Raw genomic sequence first — 24636 nt, forward strand, 5'->3', positions numbered from 1 at the left:
TCTCAGCTTATATTCAGGTGCTCTGGCCATGGTGGTAGGAAGTGATAGTGCCTGGGCATCCTGGCGTTATCTGTTGTGGTTGCAGCCACGTGCTCCCCAGGGAGTGGAAAGCAGGGGAGAAGGCTCCAGGAGGTGTTCTGGTGGTGGAGACTGTCCTCTGGTGGATGTTTCTTACTCCCAGGCAGGATCAGAAATGGGGCAGCAGTGTCCATAACGAACGTAAAGGTTTTATTCTGTTTGAGTGAGGTTGTTGGACACAGAAAACCCTGCACCTCTTTGATTCATGCACCCTGGGAGGGTCAGAGTCATTCCAAACACTAGCCCAGAAGAAGGGCCATATCCATAGGACACTGAACCATTTATCAGTAGCAATGGGATCATGGATCCAGCAAAGCCTGCTCTTTGGAGACTCTCCAGCGGCAGTGTAATTGCTTGGGCAAGACGATTCCTGTCTGCTGTCTCCTCGCCGATACGCCTGTTCCTCTGCATTGTGAACGCATGTGATTGCCACCGCACAGCCCACTGCAAGCTGACGCTGAGGAAAGTCCTGGGGGACGACTGCGGGCAGCTTTCAGAGATTCTCAGCTGATGCAAAGATGGTGCTGTTGGATATTTTTGCTCGTTGAGACTGTGTAGGCAGCAGAAGGCAGCGTGGCTGGTTTAGCTGCAAGTACCAGACCATGCCGCCTGGGGAGGCTCGTGGGACTTTCAGAAGCACAAAGAAAGTGCCCGGATGGGCACATTAAACCTTCTTTTGTCTTGGCCAGCTGTGTCCCAGCTGTTAGGTTTTGTTTTCATTCGCATCTCTTTTATTGGCCTGCCCCTCAATAAGAAAATGAAGGAGAAGGAAATGCACATAACCTCTCCCGAAATGCACATAACCTCTCCCAAAATACACATAACCTCTCCCAAAACACACATAACCTCTCCCACTCATTGCTCAAGCACTTGCAGATGCCCCTGCTGCCTTTTGTGCTACCAGCATTGACCAGTTCTCCGTGAAGGTGCTGGGCTTTTCATCCAACTACCCCAGCTCCCATGCTCTTTTCTTTCCTCTTCCAGGGCTGATCCTTCGAAGATGCACTTTAGATGAAGAAGGGATAGCTTACTGGGAGCCTCCAACCTATGTCAAGTGTGTTTCTATTGATTACAGGAACATACAGATGCTGGTAAGGCAGACAGACTTCAACACCTGATGAGTTTATGATCCCCCTAAATGTTCCTTACACTGTCAGAAGTACAAAGAAGAAGGAAAGCAACATTTCTGCATGAAAAGGAGAAGCCAGCTCTGCCATGCTTTTGTCTTACTGCTTTTGTCTGCCTAGCTTGTGATACATGGGCTCTCCATGGACAAGGGATGGTTCCCCACTGGGTATTTTAATATCCAGCCTGACAGAATCCACGTCCTACCAGGTCTTCCGTATCACATTATCTATAAGAATGACTGTGATGGTAACACTTTTAAATAAGCCACTTATTTTTCATTAGTTTTACAATTATTACTGTGATGAATTCTCCTGTTTCTGCTGGTCTTCTGTGGCTTGCCTTAAGACGGCATTGACTTTATGAGAACTTTTCTTTTCAGAAAGAGGTTTAGTCTGTCCCAAAATAGTTCCAGACTGGTTATAAGAAAACAATGTTTTAGGGCAAAATTTTTCTGCTAGCTGGCCTTAGGTTAGCAGCGGAATAGTGTCTGTGTAGTAGAATAGCCTCTTCTGAACATATACACAACCTTTTCTTTGTGGGCATACCGAAAAATTGACTTTTGCTCTTCTATCATTTTAAAAATATCACAGGCTTTCAGGTCAGCAGAGATTGTTAGATTCATCTAATCTGTGCTCTGAATTACAAGGAAGGTCACAAACCTTCCCCCAGCAATTCCTTCAGTGAGCTCATTAACTGAGCTTTGACTGTCACTAACGTGTTTGTCATGTTTCCCTCTGCTCCTCAGACCAGGGAACATCTTTCCAAAGCTCAGCGTGGGCTGATGGTAGACGGGCTGTCAGAAGTGATCCAAAACCTTGTGGAAATCTCCCAGGATGGGACCAGCTACAGTGGGGACTTGCTGTCCACCATTGATGTACTCAGGAACATGACAGAGATCTTCCGTAGGGCTTATCACAGCCCGACTTCTGGGGACGTGCAGGTGAGCCGAGTTGCATATCCTGGCTGGCAAGGCTGGGTTGCAGGTGTGTGTGCATGCACAGGGCTCAGGATTTTATTACCTCCTTTTGAGCTGATTCAATGCTGCTGAAAAGCCGGGATATTTTCCGCCTGAGCAAAGTGTCTCTGCATGTTAACAAACCCTCCCTTTGAGGTTGGTTCTCCCGGGCTTGTAGAGGCAGAACTCAAAAACCAAAGTCACTCTCCACTATTTCAACTCGATAGCACTTACTGGGGAGTCTAATTGATATGAGAGCACTCTTTGGAAGGGAAAACAGCCTAATGACTATAGGTAAGATGATCCTGTGATATTGGGTAGCTGGATATTGATGAGGAAAATGTCTCTGTGCTTCTCACCCTAGGATTTTACTTTCAGCATCTGCATGCAGAGTGGCTACAAGATATGCCCTTGGGATAGGTCATCGCTACACAGCTTGAAACATTAAACTGATCCAACAGGATCTGGAAAGGGTGGTAAAGCTAGAGAGGAAAAAAAAAAAATCAATGGTCCTGAAATATCTTGTCTCTTTCCTTCTTGTTGCGTGCTGCATGGTCAAACAAAGGTACTACCATGCGTAGCACTCTCTTGATCCATCACTGCTTCTCTTTCCAAGCCACAGAGAAGAAATGACGATGATTCCCTATGCTGGAAAAAAATTGAAATAGTAGGAAATGGGATGAGAAGTGTTTTATACAAGGCAAGATCATCTGTTTTTAATCAGTTTCTGGCAGACATCTGTTTAATCTGCTCTTAAAAATCTTCAGTAATAGAGACATTTTCCCAGTCCAGTGCCTTAGCAGGTATAGCAGTTAGAGTGAAGTCCTTGGGAAAAAAGCTTTTCTGCAACCTGCTTTGCTGTTAACATCCCTGGGGGCAGAGGCTTGTGAAATGCCCCGGGAGCCTTTGGGAACGGGACCTTGGGAAGGCTCTTGGAGCACAGGTGATGCTCACATGTTCCTTGTGCATCTCCATGTCCTTCCTTGAGTGGGCCACGTTTGGCTAACTACCTCCTTTGTCTTATTTTGTCTTCTTTCTCCAGAACTTCGTCCAGATCATCAGCAACCTTTTATCAGAGGAAAACCGAGAGAAATGGGAAGAAGCTCAGCTGGTATGAACCTTCAGCACCTTCTGTGGAATGAGTCAGGGCTTCAGCATAGGCTTAAGCCATGACGAGGGGAATTTCTAAGGGTCTACATGACTCTTGTCCATGATGTGTTGTGTGCGACATGAATCTGTTCCAGCCACAGACCACAAAATATCTCCATCCACCAATGCCATTCTCCTTTGATAACTCATTATGATGAAAGACACAGACAACCTGGATGTGGTCAGCTCTGATCAGCTTCAGAGTTGGCCACCTCTGAAGGAATTACTCCCAACCAGCTGATACATCCAACTGGTCTTTTGGGTGAGCTCAGTGCCAGGCTGAGTCGTATTTATGGAGCAACTCAGGAAGCCACAGATCTCAGCCCTAAGCCAGAGTCTATGCATGAGTAACAGAAAAAAAATAACAATAATAAATAAAAAATGGTGGTGAACAACAAATTTTGGACAGTTCTCACAGATCAAGCTGGGTTTGGAGTTGATCACACTGCTGGATTGTTATAATTCTCGTCTTCTCCTCTTGCCAAAATAAAGCAATGGGATTACACGAGTCTGAGTTTCTGGCTACAAAGATGCAGGACAGGCAGGATTTTCCTAGTTCAGAGCTATGCTCTGCTCACCTGAGTTTCTGGTTCTGTTCAGCGTAAGATGAGCAATGGTTCATTTATATTTTTTACTTTCTTTCTCTCATCTCAAGGACTGGGATCCTGCTGAATAATTCTGTATACCTTGTATACCTGGGGGGGGAGGTGACATGGTTTGTTTTTTTTTTTTTTGTCACACTTGCTCTTTGTCTCTTTTGCCCCATTTGCACTCTTTGCTTGTCCCTATTCCTTGTCCCTTTCCTATTCCCTTGACGAGCTCTTGGGCTTCTCAACATCTTCATGTTGTTGCAGGTTTTGGGGATTCAGAGCAAAATGGTGCTGCCTTAGACCAGCATCAGCTCTGGTGAATGAGCCAGTGGTAATGCTCATTCCTTCCACGTCCTTTCCTTGTTATTGCACCTTGGAACAAAAACACCAGCTCACTTTGGTCACAGCCTGAAAAATAACCTGGGCAAGGTGGATAACTTAGCCTTTGTGAGATTAGCCCTCTGGAAAGTACCCATAGGCGTGGATCAGAGCATGGCAGCCCCTTTCTAACCACCTTTCATTGCTGCAAAAGTCATCAGAGAGGTCTGGAAATACTAAACAAACAAGAAAAAATAAATCATTTGACACAAAAAAGCTATATTCACCCCAACCAGGGAAGTCCTCTGGGAAGGAGTCTTCCCAGCAGGGGCACACTCGTTGGTAGCCCAAAACATGAGACAGGACCTGAATGCTCAGCTGTGCTATGGTTCCTTCAGCAACAAAACCTCCACCAGGAGCTGAGAAGCCTTGTGGATCTCTCCTTCTCTCCATTCTCCTGAGATCTGGTGTTTTCCTGCATTTGGATGGCACGCTCTGGCTCCAGGAGCAATAAGGGACCGAATGCTCAATTTCAAGCCTCCAGGTGTGTGTACATATTTCAGAACAGTGCAGAGGAAACTGATGAGTTGTCATGACAACAGGGAAATCCTATTGATCCCCGTAAAAACAGCTGCAGCTTACTCCCTATGGCAATTTGTTCCCATTGGCTTTCCCTGTATGATCTCTTTGCACCTATAGATGCTACCAGCGTTACAGTAACCTGCACAAGAAGCAGGACCACGATGAAATCACCATGAAGAAAATATTTACCTGGCATTTCTTTTAGTGGAAGTAGTGATGACAGCCCAACACCGCGGCTTTAGGAAAGAAGCTGCCCTCAGAAATCTTCAGAGACTGGATGTCAAAGAGGTTTCAGCAGTCTCTGTCCTTCTCGCTTAAAGCTGATGGAGCAAGCTCAGTCTTCATGTTTCACAAGGTTAAACAGCCCTTTTGAAATGAAGGCTTTGGCTTACAATTTCTTCATTAAAAATAAACCCAACTTCATTACCCTCTCACATTCCAGTGCCCTGCAAACCCTTAGGCAGAGGTGTTGTTCAAGGGAACAAAAAAGTAATAATAAAAAATAAATATTAAAAATAAATAAATAAATAAATAAAATGAATCAGAAAAACCTTCAGATTGAGAAGGCCTATCATGTTTTTTGGGAAGGTTGAGCTGGCCTTATAATATGGTCTTATCATATGTGATTGAAACCTGATCGACAATGACCAGTGTACTTGGGGTTACTTTGACTTTGTGATTTCAGTCCATGACAGAATATAAACATATCCTGTTAAAAATAGCTTTCTCAGTTGCTCCTCCTTATGTGCACACCTGCTGTACTGGCAGGACTGCTTGATCTGATCCTGATTGAATTTTATTCTCACTGAGCTTCCTTTGGCTGGCCAGACAGAGGGATACGCGTGGCCACCCCTGCGCTCCTTGCCCATCTCTCGCCAGCTCAGCCTTCCTTCTGCCTCCATCCCATCTTGTCTGTCCTCAGCTGCCCCCTCCACTCTGATCAGCCACCTCGGGAGGTCTGAATTATGGTGAGGATCTGTGAGCATGGAAAGTGATGGAAAAGAGGAGATGTAAGGAGCTGAGCTGCTTTTCTTTGACCTCCCATGGTGGTTGCTCAGCCTTGTAGGCAGTTGTGCCTCGAGGAAGGCAGGCAGTCAGCACAGCTCATTGCAGGTGGATTATCTTTTATGAAATTAGCCACTGTATAACTAGTTATTGTTGAACAGCCTTATTTATGCCTGGCAAAGAAGAATTATTGCCAATGTCTTTATCATGTGGATAGGAAAGAGAAAAGGAAAGGAAAGAGAAAAGAGAGAACTCTGACACAGCCTGGGCAAGAAGCAGCTTGGTTTCTGGAGAGTGAGATGCTGCCAACAGAATGGGAATGCATGAAAACAGACCACAGTGTTTTTCTGCGTAGAAAAAGTGATCTGATGCCTGGAATTTGACATTAGGCCCTGGAAGTCCTTGTTAAGCACATGTTTGTTGGACTATTTTTGCTCCAAAGGCAGCCCTTTGCATTGCTGGGATAAGGTCTCCCTTTCTGGTGGTTACTGACTTGGGTCAACAACTGGCTGACATGTGTCAGAGATCTGATTAGGTGAACCACGATTGAGGTACCAGGTGAAGTTATGATGGACTGTATTAAATATACAAACAACCCCCCCCCCCCCCCATCACTTTTCTACCTCTCCTGCTCATTGGAAGGCATGAATTTAAGGCTGCAGCTGCCTCTGGTGTTGGGTTTAACCAAAGTTGATCATAACTATGGGGTTGCTTTTCTCCAAAAGGCTTTTCTTCCAGGGCTGTCATGTCTTTGTCACTAAACACAGCCTGATTCATCTCAGGAAGAAAGTTTAGGGGCTGGATTCCTGCCTTTGTGGATGCTCTTCCCTCCCTCCAGGAGAATTTAAGTCTGGATTTCTTTGAAGTGCCCTAGGGCATCCTGATCTTTGACCTAGAGGAAGGCTCAGACTGAAGAACAGCAAATGGAAATCCAACAGAGATCAAGAGAAGAAGCCAACAGTGATCTCCCCACTCTCACCACCTTGCTGTACACCTCTTTACTAGTGTGTCTCATCAAACTGAGACATCCAAAGGTCCCTGAGATGCTCCAGGAGGTAGCGAAAGCAGCGAGCCTCCCTTCAGTTCTGTTCCCTGCTTCTTTCTGGAGATCCTGTTGTGCTGCCTTACTTTCTCCACATGTAAGAAACGTTCTCCCAAACACCCCTCCTGACAGCAAGCCTAAAACCCAGCCTGCTAGAAACCTGCCCTTTGTGCATGCCATCAATGTAGGCTGGAGCTTTTGGGTGATAGCAAAATTAACTATCCTGGAGGGGGCAAGGTCTGGTGGGCTCCCTTGCAGTAGGTTATTTATATACAACCTTCCTCTGACCCTACATATTCATGGCTTTCTGAAGCCAGAACGTGTTTCTCAGGCGAAGCATTGCAATACCTGAGGGTCAGGGAGGTCTAAGGCCTGACAGAGGCGCTCAGGATTTGACTTAGGGCAGATATTCAACACTGACCACTCTACACTTTCCGATGAGATGTCTCTGGAAGGGCAAATTTTCTCTGGTAGTAGAGAGAATCCAGGGAAGATGATGATGATAACGTAGATTATTTGCTCCAGACAACCCTAAATATTTCCATTTGCTTTGCTTTGAGATATTGCCCTCCACCCACAGTTTTATCAATTACTCTTTCCTATTTTTTTTATTTATTCTAGGCTTCCATAGCATTTCTCAGCCCTTGTTCTCCACAACTCCTTAACATTCCCTTATATCCAGTGTCTGCTTCCAGTACCAGTGTGAGGACAAAAACCTTTGCCTTCAGATAAACTCGTGCTGGACTTTTTGTTATCCATGCTACTGGGTATTCTCCTTTCTCTCTCCAGATAGGGCCAAATGCCAAGGAGCTGTTCAGGCTGGTGGAGGATTTCATTGATGTCATCGGCTTCCGCATGAAAGATTTCCGGGACTCCTACCAAGTGACCGACAACCTGGGTGAGCTGATTTGCACTCCCCATGTTGGGTGTAGACCCCGGGAAGCTGTAATTGCAGGGCAGTATGTATAAGCCAAAAGGTGGGGAGGGAAGAAGGGGAGCCAGCGGGTGGTGGAACAACAAAAGGTCTGGGGAAGGACACGGATGGTCAGAATTATGGGGTGGCTTTTCTCCAAATAAGCCAGGACTTCAGCCTGAAGAAGATCATGGAGAGATTTGAGAGATAGCTATAGAACCATGAATGGAGAACAGATGACAAACTGGGAAGAATTAAGCTGCTTCCTTTTATTTTTTAATACAAGTGCCGCACAGCAGCCAATGAAGTGATCAGGCAGCAGGCAAACAGCAGGCAGCGTTTGATTTATGCTGTACGCACAATCGCAGCATGGAGCTTGGGGCCGGAGGATGCTGCAGAAGCCAAAAAGTACAGATGGGTTCGTGATGGGATTAGGAAAATGCACAAAGGAGAGGTCCATCGGTGGCTGTTAAAGTTGATGGTCTGGATGCAACCCCTAGCTGAGGAAGTCTGCTGACTGCTGGGAGGAAGAAAGACAGAGAAGTCTTGGCTTTCTCTTTCTTGTACTTCTCGAAGCAAATACTGCTGGCCACTCCTGGATATGTGGTGTGGGAGCAGGAAGACCTCTCTTCTGCCAGGTTTAGTGCAGACAGGTCCATTTCACTGAGCAGAAGCATGAGACCAAACAATTCATGTCACCCAGAGCTACTGAGATCCACGCTCATGGTTCTGCTACCTGATTTCCCACTATTGCCTCCAGATTTTCAGCATGTGTGAATTTGTTGAGGCTGGTCTTGTTTACTGCTTTTATCTGTTGCTTCCCTCTAGTCCTCGGCATTCACAAGCTGCCCGCTAATGCAGCAACTGACATCACCTTCCCCATGAAAGGCTGGAGGGGCATGGTGGACTGGGCCAAGAATTCAGAAGACAAGGTCACTGTCTCCAAGAGCATCCTGTCTTCGGGGCTGGCAGGTAGGCAGCACAGTCGAAGCACTCCAGGAGAAAATGTCGTCTTCATTTTCTAAGAGAGGTTCCTTCCATTTGGCTGGTCTTCAAGTTCTCCTTCCATCTGAGCTTGCTCACAAAAGCTCGTCATTGCATTTCTGGGTGCAAATAAAGCCTTTAAATATGGTCAGACCAAAGGCTGAATGTGAACGTCTTGCACAAGTTCAGGAGCAGGCTCAGTGCCTGGGTTTGGATGTTTGTCTTCTCCTAAATCAGCAGCATGTTTGAAACAGAGCAGGAGTCAGCACAAAAAATCAGGGCAACGCTATCTTGATGATTGCTTCTTCCAAGGCTTCTGAACCTGCAAAGAGGTGAAAAAAACTTGTGTCTGCACAGGGTTGCACATTTCTTGGTGCATATGGGTTCTGAGCTCCATCCACAATCATCTGCAGGGCGTGTTGAAATGAGTCTCATGCCTCCTTGAATATGCTGAGTTTCTAACGGGAAAAGCACAAGTCATTGTCTCTGTTGATAACTTATAGGTATGGTTAATGAGCACAGGAAAGGCAGGTGTAATAGGGGAACGGCCATGTAAGCAAACAATGCTGTAAGTGCCCTCCAAGACTGGATCTGGTCCTGGAAGAGCCATCTAAGGATGAGCAGCTGAGGCTTACAAACCTCCAGCTCTGTCACAGCCAGGATCCTTCGCCTTCTTGGGAAGGTGCTGGGATATCCCAGTCTGTGGAATCTGGGGTTTTACTTGCTCACTGTCTCATAGGAACATATTTCTTCAGTAAATGTCCTACTGCATTCCATTAGCACCAAGGGAAAAACTCTCTCCAAAAGCTGCAGGATCCCTGTGTTTGCATAAGGATTCACAGGAAAGGCCAAAAGACTGTCAGCTTTCCTGGAGAAGCAGTGCTTATGCGATTGCTCTGCAAGCCTGTCAGTGTCTCCTGACTTCCACCTGTTTCATTTGAGCCCATTTTCACAAAAAAAGAAACATCCAGAGTTGTTTCTGCCCTGCACTGAGGGAGTGGGCACATTCTAGGCTCAGCCTCAGTACAAGACACCAGAGAAGCCCCACAGCAGGCTGCTTCCCTGGATTTCCTCATCTACAAGTGATTTATTTCTTCTTCCCCTACAACTCAGCCTCGGGGACGCCCCTGCTGCCTGCTCTTTGCCCAGCAAAGCTCTTGCTGTTTTTATCTGGGCTGCGCGGGGCGCAGGAGGAGGCCGAGCGGCATGCCCGGAGGTCGCACTGAGCATCCAGGCTCCTTTGGGACCACGGCCTCTGCAGCCTCCCGAGGCATCACACGAGTGATGGGGTCAGGCCAGGCACTTCAGGGCATCTCCCCTCCTGGGCTGCCCTTGTCAGCCTGTGTGCAGCTCTTCTCTGACAGCTCGATGGCTGAGGAAGAGGACAAACACCTCCGGGTGGCTGCGAGAGACCTTCTTGCCCTGCTCATTTTGCCCGCTGTGGTGCTGTCAGAGGGATTAGTGGGATTTCTGGAGGGGAAGGCACCAGGCTGGTTATTCGGGATGAGTGAGCCTTGCCTGCAGGCAAGCAGCATCACCCCAAAGGTGCTCGTTCCTCCCTTTGGTCTGATGGAGACCCGATGTGGTGACAGCAGCACCTGCATCTCACCACAGTGATGCTGGCAATGGCTGTGCCACAGCAGAAACCCCCATGAGAGGTCCAGTCCTGCACCTGGCTGACACCTTCTGGGGCACACATTTCTCTCTGTCAAGGGGCAAGGAAAGAAGGAAGCACAGATCTGAATCCCCTTCTCTGCCATGCCCCATGTGCTGTCCTGGTGGGTTCTGGGGGGTAAAAAGGGGTCAGATGGGGGGACAGATGACATCCTGATTGTCTCAGTGCTCTTTTCTTCTTCCCTTTCCTCCGGTGTCTTGCAGAGACAGACGACTCTTCTGTCTTCGTGGTGGGGACCGTGCTGTACCGGAACGTGGGCAACATCCTCTCGCTCCAGAGGTAAGAGCTGGTGAGGCCACACCTGACTCTGGGTCCAGTATAAGAGAACTGGGCATACTGGGAGAGCCCTGGGCATACTGGGGAGAGCCCTGGGCACACTGGGGAGAGCCCAGCGCAGGGCCCTGAGGGGCGGCAGGGCCTGGAGCCCCCCTGCCGTGAGGAGAGGCTGCGAGAGCTGGGGCTGCTCGGCCTGGAGAGGAGGAGGCTCCGGGGGAGCTCCCCCACGTCCCTGCGGCCCTGCAGGGAGCTGTGGAGAGGCTGGATCCAGGCTCTTGTCCGTGGTGTCCAGCAACAGGACAAGAGGCAAGGGGCACAAAATGGTTCCCCCTGAATATCAGGATGCCCTTCTGTACTGTGTGGGTGACAGAGCACTGCAAAAGGATGCCCAGAGAGGTTGTGGAGTCCCCACCTTTGGATATATTAAAAAAACAAAAACAAAAACAAAAAAAAAACATCTCTCGAGCAACCATCTCTAGACATCCCTTCTTGGGCAGTGGAGTGGCACCAGAAGACCTCCAGAGGTCCCTTCTAACCTCGACTGTGTGAAGAGGGCTCTGCCTGGGGACGACAAGCAGCTGGTAGCATCACCAATTTTCCTGCCGATCCCCCCAGCTGCAGAGCCCTGGTCTTCCAGGAAAATACCAAAGGTGCAACGTGGCAGGCTTTGGCTCAGTCAGGCAAAAGTTTTGACCCCTATGAACAGATATTCAGGTGGGACCATGCTCATGTATATTAGATTTGCTTGCTGGAGGGGCAGGAAGGCTTTGTCCCAGCCGTGCAGCCCTGGCAGAAGAAGCACAGTGCTGGTGCTGCTGCACCCCTACCCGCTGGCTGCCTGCTCTCCACCACCCCTCTCCAAGGGGATCCCCATCCCCAGGGATTTGGGGGGCTTAAGACATAGGGACACGGGTGACCAGCTGCTGACTGGGGAGCTGCCAGCCCCAGCGAGCCCTTCAGGAGCATCACAGCAGAAGACGGGCTCTGGGAGAGGCGAGCAGTGGAGCAGCACGCTTGGCCGCACATGTCTGCCACGTTCCCAGCCACTGCAATCCGCCTCGGGCACCCAAGCTTTTGTGTTCAGCACTCTTTTCCCTTTTCTTCTCCCTTTCTCATGCTATCTCACTCTATTTTTATTTTTTTTTTTTTAATTTATTTATTTTTCTGAGGCTGGGACCGAGGCAGTAAATTCAGCATCCTAAGGCACCTTCTAAATCTGTTCTGCACTGATTAGCGTAAGCCCATTTACCATAAACACCAGGGCATCTCTTCTCACTGATAATCATTTAAATACCTACAGATTTAGCACTGGCAATGGCAAAAGAGCTCCAAGTGAGTGCAGAGAGGAATTAACAAGCCAGCCAACTGTATTCTGTAATATCTTCCATTACGGCACTGGGAATTAGATCAGAAGGGCAATAAACATCATTGGCTCAAATGATCCAGCAGTATTTCAGTGTTTTCTGGCCAAGCAGTGAATGAGCTCCGAAAACCAGCAGCTGCAGCACCGCTGCTGCTGAGCAGCGTTCCCGCGGGAGAGCTGATTTAAGACATTCCTTAATTAAAGGACTGTCCCTCTTTAAAAAATCCAGAGCCCTGAATCACCTGTGGCTATACGAGGCCAAAAAAAAAAGGAGGTAATAGGAGTAGCAGCAGAGCAGTACCTCTTAATTCACTGCCGTGCAAATGGACACAGCAAGAAAAAAAGGGGAATATCTTTAAATAACCATGCAGCCGTGTAGTACCTGCCTACAGGGTAAAAATATTTCTGACCACAAAGGAGAGCAGCTATTCCTGGCTACACATGAGCATTAACAACCTGCATCCTGGGTTTGACCACATTGGCTCAATGCAGAGTGATTTTTCTCTAAGGAAAGAAAAAATAAAGTAATGGAGATTTAATTCAGCAAACTGCACCAGCTGAGCTCTTCCTAATTGTCCCAATTTACCTCCCCCAAGCAGCAATCCCTTATCTCAGCCACACGTTGCCCTGTCCCCTCAGATCCAGAGAGCCCTGAGCAGAACCAGTAGCTCTGTGCTCAGACCTTGCATTTTTCAGGTGCAGATGTGTTTCCTGGCTCTAGGATGATGCACGGGGATAATTTCTGGGTGGGCTGGGATGACTTGACTCTTTAGCAGTCTGCATGGGAGCATATCCTGTGTGGTAGTGAGTTACCACACTGAAAATCTTTCTGCTTTTATTTGCAACACCAATCTTTGTGTGGTCTGCAGCCTTTAAAAGGATGTTTCCATGCCACATTTGTTGTTCATACAAACACTGGACAGTGCTGAACCAAGACCTGACCCTTCCAGACCCAGCTACTAATGAAGCCATGCATGGATGTTTGCCTTTAGCAGCTCTAGTTTTTTGGCTTTTCTACAGCTGCCTAAATTTTAAAGCTTGCAGCTGACATTTACTCTCATTGACTTCCCCCTTTGCTCATCCTTTGTAGACTGATTTTTGTGCTTCATTGCTTCTTCTTTTTGATTTTAACGGTTTTTCTTCTTTAACTTTCTAAATAGTGTTGTTCCCTCTGCTGTTGGTGCAGTAATGTCTTTCTGAACATCCACTTGCACATCCTTGGATGATTCCAAGTTTGTTTTGTTTTGGATTTTGGTGTTCTTTTTATGTTTCTTTTTATTAAATTTTATTTTTATTCTTATTTTAAACCCACTTGCCCTTAAGCAAGTACAATTCTTTTTTAGTAAATCCTTTTGTAAAAGGAGGATAAGACCCAGACAGAAAAGTGAACAGTTTTGCCACTGCCAGTAAACTTGGTGAAGTTTTGGATGAGGAGAGATTTCCATTGGTGCAGGAAGAGCTGGGAGCAGCCTGATGCTGGTCCCACTCTCCTACCCATTCCCTCATGGAAAACTTTGAAACTTTGAAGGACAGCCTTGTCAGCTGCTGGCCACAGAGACTTTTACATATTTAGACACCTGATTCTTTCCCTGCTGCAGAAATAGTGGGATCCCCTGTGTATTTAGGTGTCCAGTATCCCGTGAAGTGCCTGCAAAGAGTTTGGCTTTTGAGGGACCAGCAGCACGGTTACGGGAGGTATCCCCTCCCTTCCTGCTCATCTCAACAGCTGAATCTCCTAGGTCTGCCAGCATTAATAAAGTATTTTTCTGGCACAGACATTTAGGCAGCCACACATGAGAGGCTTGGCCTCTTTGTATTTCCTTTTGATTCTCAGAGGCTGGAGATACATGTCAGTGCCTCTGGTAATGAGCTTCACTTGGTGTCCCACGACCTGTTAAAGGCTACCGTGGCAAACTTGTACTGCAAGGCAGACTGAAGCAGACTTGGAGAGAAAGAGAGAGAAAGAGAAAGAGGGAGAGAGAGGGAGAGAGAGAGAGAAAGAGAGAGAAAGAAAGAAAAGGAAAGAAGGAAGGAAGGAAAAGAAAGAAAGAAAGAAAGAAAGAAAGAAAGAAAGAAAGAAAGAAAGAAAGAAAGAAAGAAAGAAAGAAAGAAAATTTTTTTTTGTAAGGATATGAAATGAACTCTGTTTCTTCATGTCAGGGCCAGAAAATATGTCTGGTACCCTGTTATTGCCAGGATAGATATGTCCTTTAAGTCCAGTGGCTGCAGGGGTCCATAATGCGTTTCATAAATGGTCTCATTCCTGGGGAAATAAGTGCAGAGCGGCTGTGAGGGGAACTGGAAGGGCAGAGGGCAGGGTCTATCACCAGCAGGTGTCTTTGATGGCATTTTAAAGTAATGGGGTCAGTTCCTTTTGCACTGTAGTCACTAAACCATGTGCCACCAGTGACAAATGACGTGGGACTCACCTTTGTGCAAAGGGACGCAGTGGGATTCAGCACTTTCTCCCAGTGGCCATTACAGCACATCTTCTCACTTCTCTTCCCAGGAACAGCACTGTTCTAAACTCCAAGGTCATCTCCGTGACTGTGAAGCCATTTCCCCGGTCTCTCCTCACCCCCCTGGAAATCGAGTTCTCCCACCTGTACAATGTAAGTCTTTCCTGGGAAGCTGCACCACCCCACATCCACTTTTTTTTCTTCCTTGCCAAGGCAGGAGGAGCGTGATGGCACTGCTTGCACGGGGAAACACGGGCATACTTGACCCACATTCACATCACTTCAATGTGAGGCACGGCTGTGGGCAAAAAAAAAATGTATATTCATCACAAAATAGGCTATGACAGAGATCTTCCTGGGGGAAGGGAGGGGAAAGGTTGTTTTGATTGACGCTTGCAATGTTCCTTGCAGATACCACTACAGACATGAGTATTATTGTTGTGGTCAGTGCTGTAAAAGGCAGATGAAGATCCCCTCCAGGTTCCCCTGGCCAACCCCAAGAAGATGTACATGATGGACATTTACATACCCCCAGGTCCCTTCTCGTTCTGGGTTTCAGATGTCCTCCTGAGGCTCTGGAACATGAGAATTAGATCTGTCATGTATTTGCTTTGGACCTTCCAGGAAAAATTTTTTAAAGTGCACAAAGACAGCTGCAGAAGAAGTAATGATAAAGGTATTTCAGGGGCTTTAACCACACCTGGCCACCCCCTATAGGGTCATAGCTCTTTGAAGAACTGTGTCCCACAGCAGGACGGGGTGTATTTGATCCACGTTCCAGAAGGGAGCAGCAAAAGGATTCTGAATGTGAGGAGGGAGGAGGAAGGACATCAGTAGGTGGAGACGGGATTTGGAGTCAAACCTTGCGTAGTCCTTGTGTTGATGGAGAGCAAAGCGAGGCCCATTTTATTTTCACCTTTCAACCCAAGGGTGAAAGAAGCTGTTCCAAGCACTCATATCTGTGCTCCATAGCAGGAGCATCACAGACACACCATGCATAGAGTAGTGGAAACTGTTCAGCAGGACACTAATAGTTTTCTTCTTGCTCCAAATACCCCATAAACAGCCCAGCACAGATTTGCTCCATTTTCCCCCTTTTTTTTTTCCTCCTGACAGGGAACCACCAACCAGACCTGCATCCTGTGGGATGAAAATGAAGGGTGAGTTTTGTGGCTTTCTCTTTACTCTCTCGGGCCCATGTGCTTTTGGGATGAAATTGTCACAGTTTTAGCAGTAATGTGTCAGTCTGTTAGAGTTGCTTGCACTCTTTACTCATTTTTTTTCCTGCATCAACCTCCACGGCTGGCAAAGTCCTTTGCCCTGGTGGGGAACAATCCTTCCTTCACACAGACGCATCTCTCCTGGTGTTGCATATTAGTGCCAGTTGAACTGGGTCTTATATTTAAAGAACTAAAATCAGGTTTGTCAGTGTAGCCCATGAAGGAATCTGTGTGCCAAGAGAATCATGTACCTGCAGAAGGGAATCCTCTCAGTCTGAGCAGGGATGTCCTGTGTGCTTCTGCTCACAGGGAGGGAGGTTTGTGTATTCCTTTGGCCCCAGCCCACGTTTCGTAAGAGTGGCTTCTCATTTTGACTCTTCCAACTTTGGATGTTACAACACGAGGAATACATGAACTGAGACCCAGGACCATGGAGTCATCTGCTGATGGCTCTAAATTGGCATTGACATAGCAGTGTTTGGCTCTCTTCATTGCTTACACCAAATTGTGCACCGTAAGAAGAATAATGCATAATCAGAGCTTACTGTTGCAAATATAGCCTGCCGTGGTGAAGTAGGTGTTGTGCTACTATGATATAGTAATGTGATTTCCATGAGGATTGCTGCCATAGCTGACTGTGATCAGGATATCAGGATGCCTTGAGTGACATGATAGAGGTTAGCAGGGAAAAAATTCCAAAGATATTAAATAATGTGTCTAATGTGTCAGGATTGTAAATTCCATATGGAAAATAGTTGAGAAAAACTACTAAAAAAAGAAAAAGAAAAAAAAAAAAAGCATTCCAAATGTGTGGTCTCAAATCCTGAACGAACTTAACGAGGGCCCAAAGTGTTTGATTTAATGGCGTTTTTACTTCGTTAACTTTTGCATCTCAGTCCGAGGACCGACCTGACTCCTTTTCTGCTTACATTCGGTTTCTCCCCTTGAGATCTCATGCATTTGGCACACACCTCTGCTTTTATTATTATTTATTATTATTATCTGCAGCATCTGAAAAATGGTTTTATTCTTCTCCTTTCACGCTCCATTAAGTAGCATATATACACATAGGCGGGCAACATATTTGCAGTCAGTTCTTGTTGGTCTGTGATTAATTTGGCATGTACGAGTGGATCCAAATGAAAGCTGAGGAACCCAGGGGAACTCTGAGCTTGTGAAACCACATCCGTGCTATCCACCAGGGCAGCGCTGGTCCCTCTGGCTTACCATGGAAATTGCTCCAGCACTCGAGGACGATCGGTATTCAAGAGCAGAGTCTGGACCTCGAGTGCTCTGCTGACCTCACGCAGCAGGACATGGGTGGAATTAATAAATGGGGATTGTATTGTATTGCCTACGTGCCAGAGAGCAGATTCAGTCTGTAGGTCAGCCAAAAGGAGAGGGTTTTCTATAGGTGGGCATGGACAGGACCTCGCCTTCAGGACTGAGTCGGGATTAAAGCTCTTGGGTACTACTCTGTTTTTTGGCAAGCTAAGTTAGAAGCTGGAACCAATGCCTCTTCTGGTCTTCACACCAGCTTGAGTTTTTGTTTTTGTGTGTTTTTCTTTTCCTTTTTTTTTTTTCTTTCTGCCATATTTTTTACTTTTATAACCCTATCTAACAAGCGTGTTGTGTCCAGAAGGTTGCGGGTATTTCCTTCTTACTTACCCCCTTGAATTATTTGTAGCGTGAGAAAGAAAAGAACAAAATCCAGCCCGCACATAGTAGGATTTGAGGTGGGGCGAGGGCATTCAGATTGGGTACATACATGCCAGATCTGGCACTGAAACATGCCCGGCGTGAGAAGCACAAAGGACTGCCCAGTGCTGGACGTGGCTCGAGGAGTTTGGATGCCACTGCAGATCTGGGGGCAAACCAGTGCCCATTGCCTCTGCCTTGTCCTGGCAGCTCTGGCTGCTCCTTATGCTTGTTCCCACGGCTTGGCAGCTTGTTCGGCTTCTTGTCGTCTCTCTGAGGGCACGGGATTTTAGGAATATTTCAGTCTGACCCACGGCATCGAAGGATGGGCTCAGGGCTAAGGGCGAAGCAGGCAATTTCTTGGCACTGGCATTGGGGTTCAGTTCTCATGGGTGGTTTCCAAAACCCCAGCAGATTTTTTTGCACAAATGTTGCTGCTAAAGCTCGTCTTTGTGCATGCACACACTTGTTTTCAACCAGCATTTGCAGTCTTGAGCAGTTAAAGTCTCCAAAATGCTGGTGTCAGCAGATTTTTCAAGGGGATGTTGCAAAGCTAGACCTGATCTCATGAGCTCTGGCAAGGGGAGCTGCAAAGCTGTTTGCACAAGGTTTTAAAGCTGATTTTCCACCGCTGCTGCCTCCTGGGAAAGTCTAATGAAAGGCAAACTCTGCAAACTCTATTGTCCAGGACTGAATGCCCACCTCCAGCTTGAGCTGCACCCTGGAGCTCTCAAGGGTTTTAGATCACAGTTTTTGATACTTGTTTCCTGATTGGAGTAAGTTTTATTTTTATTTTTTAGTTTACCCTGGGTCTGTTGCCTGGTACATGGCTGAGATCATGGCTGGCAACTCAGGAAACCCTGAGGTTCATTTGCACTTATCTGGGTTCCCCTTTGCTCCCACCTTCTCCTTCCTGCCACCTCTCTCTCTCTCTTTTAATTGGAAATTAGCCCACTGGTTGGTCTCATAAGATGGTTGTGCAAGTGGGCGAATGTCAGAAAATCCCATTTCCCAGCTCTGACCAATTTAATGGCTCTACAACTTCATTTCCCATGGTTTTCTCCCTGCCATATTCCCCACACAGGCCAGGACAACTTCCCATGGTGTTGCTTACTCAGAAGACACTTCTGTCTCTTAATCTGGCTCCTTTGCTGGCTCTCCATGCTCCTGCTCCAAGGTTGTGTCCCCAGTGTCCCCAGTTACCCATCTGAGGCTGCAGATCTTGGGGATCCAACCTTCATTGCAGCAAACCAACCTCTGGATTTATCCCCTTTTATCCAATGTGACCGACCAGGCTTAGAGGCGGGGAACTCTAAGAGCTCCTGCCTGTTACTGCAGCCGCCTGAGCTTTCAATCCCATCCAAAAGATGCTGAGGCCCTTTAAAGGCCACTTAAAATCCATGGGCCGTGAAGGGTTGAACTGTAAAATTGCAATTAAAATCGACAATTATCATGTGGGCATGTGCTTCCTCCAAGACAGAGTTGTTAGAGAACATTTAAAAAAAAGAAAAAAAAAAAAAAAGAAAAAAAAAAAAGGAAGAAACCCCTGGTGTTCATTCATTTGCATTTAGATAGATATTTAAGCTAGTATTATTAATAATGGATTTTTGATTTATTAATCCCAGCCCCTACAAGTGACTATTAGATTCGTGGGTGGCACCCCTACGTCTCTTTTCTCTTCCTCTTGCCCCCATGTCCTCACACCATCAAATAAGAGAGGAGAAGATCAGGGAATCATTTCTGTTGTGTTGGGTGCGGCAAGTATGATTAATGAGCTTAGCACTGACTGGGTAATTGAAAGTTGAAATCAGAGAATGATTTGGGATTCTCTGGCTCTCCTCCAAGGGTATTCATCTGGAGTAATTATTAGCTGCTTAGCCATGCCCAAGTTAAAGCCCAGGCAGGATCTGGTCGGGTGCTCCCTCTTTCTCCTGCTGGGATAGGATGGATGGAGCTGATGGATGCAATCATTTTATGTGCTCTCACGTTCTTGTCCACCACCAGATTTTTATTTCTCACCAGCCGTGGTTTGGTGCACCAGGGGGATCCGGCCAGTCTGTGCTTCCAGGGGACTCATCCCTTGCTCTTAGAGGGGCTGGCAGACTCCTGCCACCAACTTTTCTTCGCTTCTGTGTCTCCAAGAGCGTAATAACATAAAATAAAGCTAGGCATTATATTAACTGCTCTTGAGAGACCTTCTGAGCCTTCACAAATATTTGCATAAAGAGCTTTTCGCTCCTAGAAGAGAAAAAGCCTTGGGAACCTGTGGTTTTAATTCAAGGACACTCTTACTTTCCCTTGGGAAAGATCATCTCTTTCAGTAATTAAAGCCTTTAATCTGTCTCGTTTAAGAAACGCAGACCTTTGCTGTGGAGAAAGGTGCCCCGTGCATGCCAAGGTTGGGCACGGAGAAGGTGAGCGGGTCGTGGGATGAGGCTGGGTCGCATCCTCCTGGCTCTGTCCCAAACCCAATCGCCAGCCAAGGTGGGGCAGAAATCTCCCCTGAGGATTCACGGGGTGTTTTGTGACGCTGCCAGACAGAGCAGACTATCAATCTGTTCCTCCTGGGACAAGCCAGAGGAGCCCGAAAGCATCCTAGGAGGAGATGCCAGAATTTTGCCCTAGGGTCGCTGCGCTTGTGGGGTGTCTGTAGTCCAACCATCTCATGGGTGTTGCAGTGCTGCTGAATTACCTGAGGTTCCCGATTTCAGGACGGGACGCTCAGGCTCTAATGTAGACAGTCCCAAGCTGCCTGAATTCCTGACCGCATGCCCTGTGTGGTTGCAGGAGAGCTGCTCTCTGCTGCGTGCTGCAGCGTAGCGCGAGGAGCAGGACACCATGCCCTGCTAGTTGGAAGCCTCTGATGCACTGAATAAAAAGAAAAGCACTTTTTTTTTTTTCTTCTCTTTGCTTTCCAGGGTTTTAATGCAATCCCAGTCCTGGTGGTTACTCATTCATTGCCTTCAGAGAGCATCTACAATAGGTCTGTTTCTTCTTGTGCTCCCTGCCCCATGTCACAAGGGAGGGTTTGTATCTACAGCATCCCATGGAGCCTTTCACACCAGTCCATCACATCCACCTCCAAATACCTTCCCTTTGAAAGAAAGTTCCTTAACAGCAGGAAACAGCTTCCTTTTTCTTTGGCACATCTTTTGCACATCATCTAGTGCACTCCCAGCCTTGCCACTGCCACACATCAAATGCTAACACAGCCTGCCTGTGTTGACAAAGATGGATGAGTGCCCCGTGGTACAGGCTGCAAGGCAACGTTACAGCCCCAAAGCCCCATGAGAAATCACTTCTCTCCTCTTTGCACATATGCGCTGCACATTATAGGTTATATTTCCTGCTGCAGTACTCCAGCCAGGTGTGCAGGAGCCACCTTGCCAGTGCCACGTCCTTCATGTGGCCCTACGCAGGGTGCCAGCGCTGGGACCCCTGTCCCAGCTCCCCTAACCAACACCTTTGGTTTGTTTTAGCTCCAGCTGCAAATGCTGCCTCTCCTGCGTGTTCCCATGGAGGGATTGAGGGGATGGTGGTGGACAAAAGCAGTGCTGTGCTGCACAGGGGCATGTGGGGAGGTTAGTGTGAATTGGTTCCCTGTGTTAAACCCAGTTGAAAGTAGCCCTGATCCAACCCAGATGATTTTACCTTCAGTGTGCACCCAGACACATTGAATGATAGCCCTAAGAGCCCCTTTTTAGGACTAGACGAGTAGCCACAGCATTTCTAATTCAGTGAAACCATGTCACACCTCCGGTGCTCGAGGCCTTGGCTTCCCGGATTGCTGTCAGGGAGACCAGGACAAGCTGGTGCTGCTGGAAGCCCAGGGAACTGCTTCCAAGGGACTCTTTGGACTTTGCTGAGCGACTCCCCAGCAGTCAGCACTGTCCGTGGGACTGGGAAAAACAGGAGCTGGCTTTTTCTCCGGGGCCTTTCACAGCACAGGATGCAGGAGAAGCCGAGCAGCACGATGCAGGGCTGGTGCTGCTGCCAGCACAGCACAGTTTAATAGCTCTTGACAGAGGGGAAAGAGAGGATTCAGGGGCTCTGAATCGAATGCTCCAGCTTCTCCCTCGCTTTCCTAGCAAAGTGGTCAAGAGCACGGGTGGAATAAATTAATTCTCTTTACGGAGCTGGCTGAAGTCCCACGAGTGCCCTGTTGGGAAGAGGCTTTGGGTTCGGCAGGGTTTCCCCAGCCTTGCCCCGGTGCTGGGTGCTTGCTGTGAGCCAGAGCACCGCGGGGATTGGGACAGCTTCTTCTTCCCCACGTCTGTGTGTCTGCATCCCCACATGGGTACACATGCAAAACACGTGCAAGGATATAACGGGGCAAGTGTTTGGGAATAAGTGGGTGCTGGTGCCTGGCTGTGGGTACAGACAGTTGGTGTTTCTGTGTGGAATCGATGCAGGGTGCTGTTGGTGAGTCCCCGTGTGGATGTAGGGACACGTGCCCTATGCAAGTATCTGCAAATGCAGGGCACTACTTATGTATATTTTTTGTGTGTATGAATGACACAATCACAGAATCACAGAATGGGTTGGGTTGGGTTGCGTTGGGTTGCGTTGGGTTGCGTTGCGTTGGGTTGGGTTGGGTTGGGTTGGGTTGGGCTGAAAGGGACCTTAAAGACCATCCAGTTCCAACCCCCTGCCACGGGCAGGGACACCTCCCACCAGCTCAGGCTGCCCAAAGCCCCATCCAGCCTGGCTTTTAGCACCTGCTTGTTCTGAAGCCATGAAGCCCTTTTGCAGATGGGAGGGGACAAATTTAGCAGCCATGTGGCTCTCTGTGGCCATCTGCAGGGGAGATGTGGCTAACGAGGGTCTCTGGTGACACGTGGTGTCCTACTGGATTGTGTGAAGCAGAAATATGGGCTGTGCACCCATTCCCTGTTGCATTTCTCCTGCATTTCCCTTGGTGTTTGCCTGCGTGGTACCTTGTATGTGCTGCAACTGTAATAACACAGCGCAGGCAGCTGCCTGTGGTGGTGAACTCAGATTTCCAGCTTCAGGCCTTTGAGTGCAGAGTAAAAAAGGATGCTGGGGAAACTTGAAGCCCATCCTTGGTGTGCTCCAACTCCAGTGGGTCAATAGCCAACAGGGTGTACTTTTCAAGCAACTTCAAGGCAGGGTCAGGTGTATGGAGGAGAGACATACACCTGCAGTGTCAGGATGTTCAGCACCTGCCACGTGGAAAATTCAGAGCAGGGTGGCTGTACCTCCATGCACTTATTTTTTTTTTTTTTGCTGGATTGATTTATTCCCCCTTTACGAGTGCAAGGAAGCCAGTCTGGATCCAGAGGAGGACTTTCCTAAAGGTCCTGTCTCTAAACCTGCAGATCCCAGCTGGTCAGTATCCTTTGGAGCCTTGTTTCTCTCTGCTGGAAGCTGGAGGCTGAGGGGGGGAAGTGGTCAGGGTGCAGAGAGAGGTCTGCGTGCCCATCTCATTGCCTGAGGATGGACAGGACTGATGGATGAGCTGGGAAATGGCTGAGAGTTGGCGCACCGAATAAGGGCAGGGAAAGCTTGACCCCGTTTTTGAAGAGGAGAAAAAGGCTTGTCTGCATTTTCACCTGACTGCTCGTGTGCTGCAGTAGGAGATGAAATGTTCTGTTAAAATACAGCAGCAAAAAAAGGACACCGTGCCTGGGACACAGCCTTCATCTAACGATGAACTTTCTGTGTGTCTGGGCAAATCAATGTAAGCTTCGTGCCTCAGTTTTCCCCAAGTCTGCTGCGCTAATAACACCCGACAGCTCTTTTAAATGTCATGAAGCCCAGGAGTGAGGAGCTCCATTAAGTGACAAGAAGTACGAAAAATAGGTATTATTACTTATTACTGAAAATTTGATATCTAAACGTGAGATTTATGATTCTACTTGTCATGCACGTGAGATGAGCCCACATCATGTCAGCTTTGCCCATCGTGGGAGAAGCAGCAAGGGATGCAATGTGAATGTTAGCCTTCATGGAGCAGAATGGGACCATAGGACCACACACCTGAGCTACTGGAGCTGGAAGATGGCACAGGGCCACAGGGCAGGTGGGGCTGAGCCCTCCTGGAAGGCAACAATGCCCTGTGTTGGAAGGACAGATCCTCCTCCCCTCCTCCCTGATTTACTGGAATTCCCTTTAACACTCCGTCAGGAGCCACGGAAAGAAAAATAACTGACACAGCAAGGCCAGAAGGCCCCGTTAACCCCCCCGGGCTGCAACACGGCATGTAATGATTTTCTGAGTTGTCAAAACCTTTTCCAATGCTGTGCAAATACTTGGATTCAATTACAATAACGACCCTCCAGACCACACGGATTAATCTCCCGGAGCCGCCCTCTGCTTGAGGCCAGAGCTGCCTCCCAAGGTGGTTTAATGGACACAGGTAATGCTGGTGGGGTGGTTTGTAAGGCAGGGAGCTGGGGCCTGATGGAGAGCCAGAAGAGGAATTCAGTCTTCCCTGGAGCCTGGCGCCTTGCAGAGAGGCTCCAAGCCTGACCCAGTGAGAGCTGAGGACCTGCTGGGGGAAAATCTGCAGCTCTGAGGACAGTTTTCCTTCCTGATGTGGATGGGAGTGCAAGGGCAAGGTTCATAACTGCAGTGACGAATTATGCCTGTCCTCAAAATCGTTGCTGCTATCATCTACAGATGGAGAAGGAGAAGCTGAGGGAGCGTCACCCACTGTCACGGAGGAGGAGCAGATCTGAGCCAAGGCCCAGAGCTCCCGTCCTCTGCCATGGCTCTGCTGGTGGCTAGGAACAAAAGCCAGCTGTGTCCCAAACCAGGCAGACAGGGCACACAGAGGAGGCAAGGATCCAGGAGAACACTTGGTTTTTGCAGTGGATGTTATTTATTTAGTGGTGGTTTTATCTCACGCATCAAATCTTAAGGACTGCTGAGCATCCTTCAAGCCTAGGCAAGGCTCCTGAGTGAACTAGGGGCACCCAGCAGAATTTGGTGCAGGGATCACCAACAGCCTTGTGATTTTTATTTATTTATAGTCTGATTTCAGCCTTCATACTGCCATCTTTGGGATGTCATTTGGGGTATACGTGCCTTCCATCGTCCATAGGGTCCAAATGAAAGCTGCAGCGGTGCATCAGGGGCTTTCTACTCCATGTGTCCCATGCATGGGTTAAAACCGTGCTGGAGGCTGTGCTGACATTTAACAGCGTGTGTCAAGGGTCTGTTTAGTAGTGCTGTGGCC

At 47.9% G+C, this 24636-nt stretch overlaps 1 protein-coding gene across 10 annotated transcripts in view; it reads left to right on the plus strand.

Annotated features, from left to right (window-relative positions):
* ADGRB1 (adhesion G protein-coupled receptor B1) overlaps positions 1 to 24636 on the plus strand; it is a 260482-nt gene that overhangs the window by 136409 nt on the left and 99437 nt on the right. For all 10 annotated transcript variants that reach the window (XM_040547414.1, XM_040547418.1, XM_040547419.1 and 7 more), the window contains 8 exons: positions 1063 to 1169; positions 1952 to 2146; positions 3204 to 3272; positions 7637 to 7745; positions 8589 to 8732; positions 10623 to 10698; positions 14568 to 14670; positions 15634 to 15677. In XM_040547414.1, coding sequence (XP_040403348.1) covers positions 1063 to 1169; positions 1952 to 2146; positions 3204 to 3272; positions 7637 to 7745; positions 8589 to 8732; positions 10623 to 10698; positions 14568 to 14670; positions 15634 to 15677 — 847 coding nt within the window. The remainder of the gene's footprint in view (positions 1 to 1062; positions 1170 to 1951; positions 2147 to 3203; positions 3273 to 7636; positions 7746 to 8588; positions 8733 to 10622; positions 10699 to 14567; positions 14671 to 15633; positions 15678 to 24636) is intronic.

The sequence above is a fragment of the Cygnus olor genome, chromosome 2 (assembly GCF_009769625.2).
Source record: "Cygnus olor isolate bCygOlo1 chromosome 2, bCygOlo1.pri.v2, whole genome shotgun sequence".
NCBI lineage: Eukaryota > Metazoa > Chordata > Aves > Anseriformes > Anatidae > Cygnus > Cygnus olor.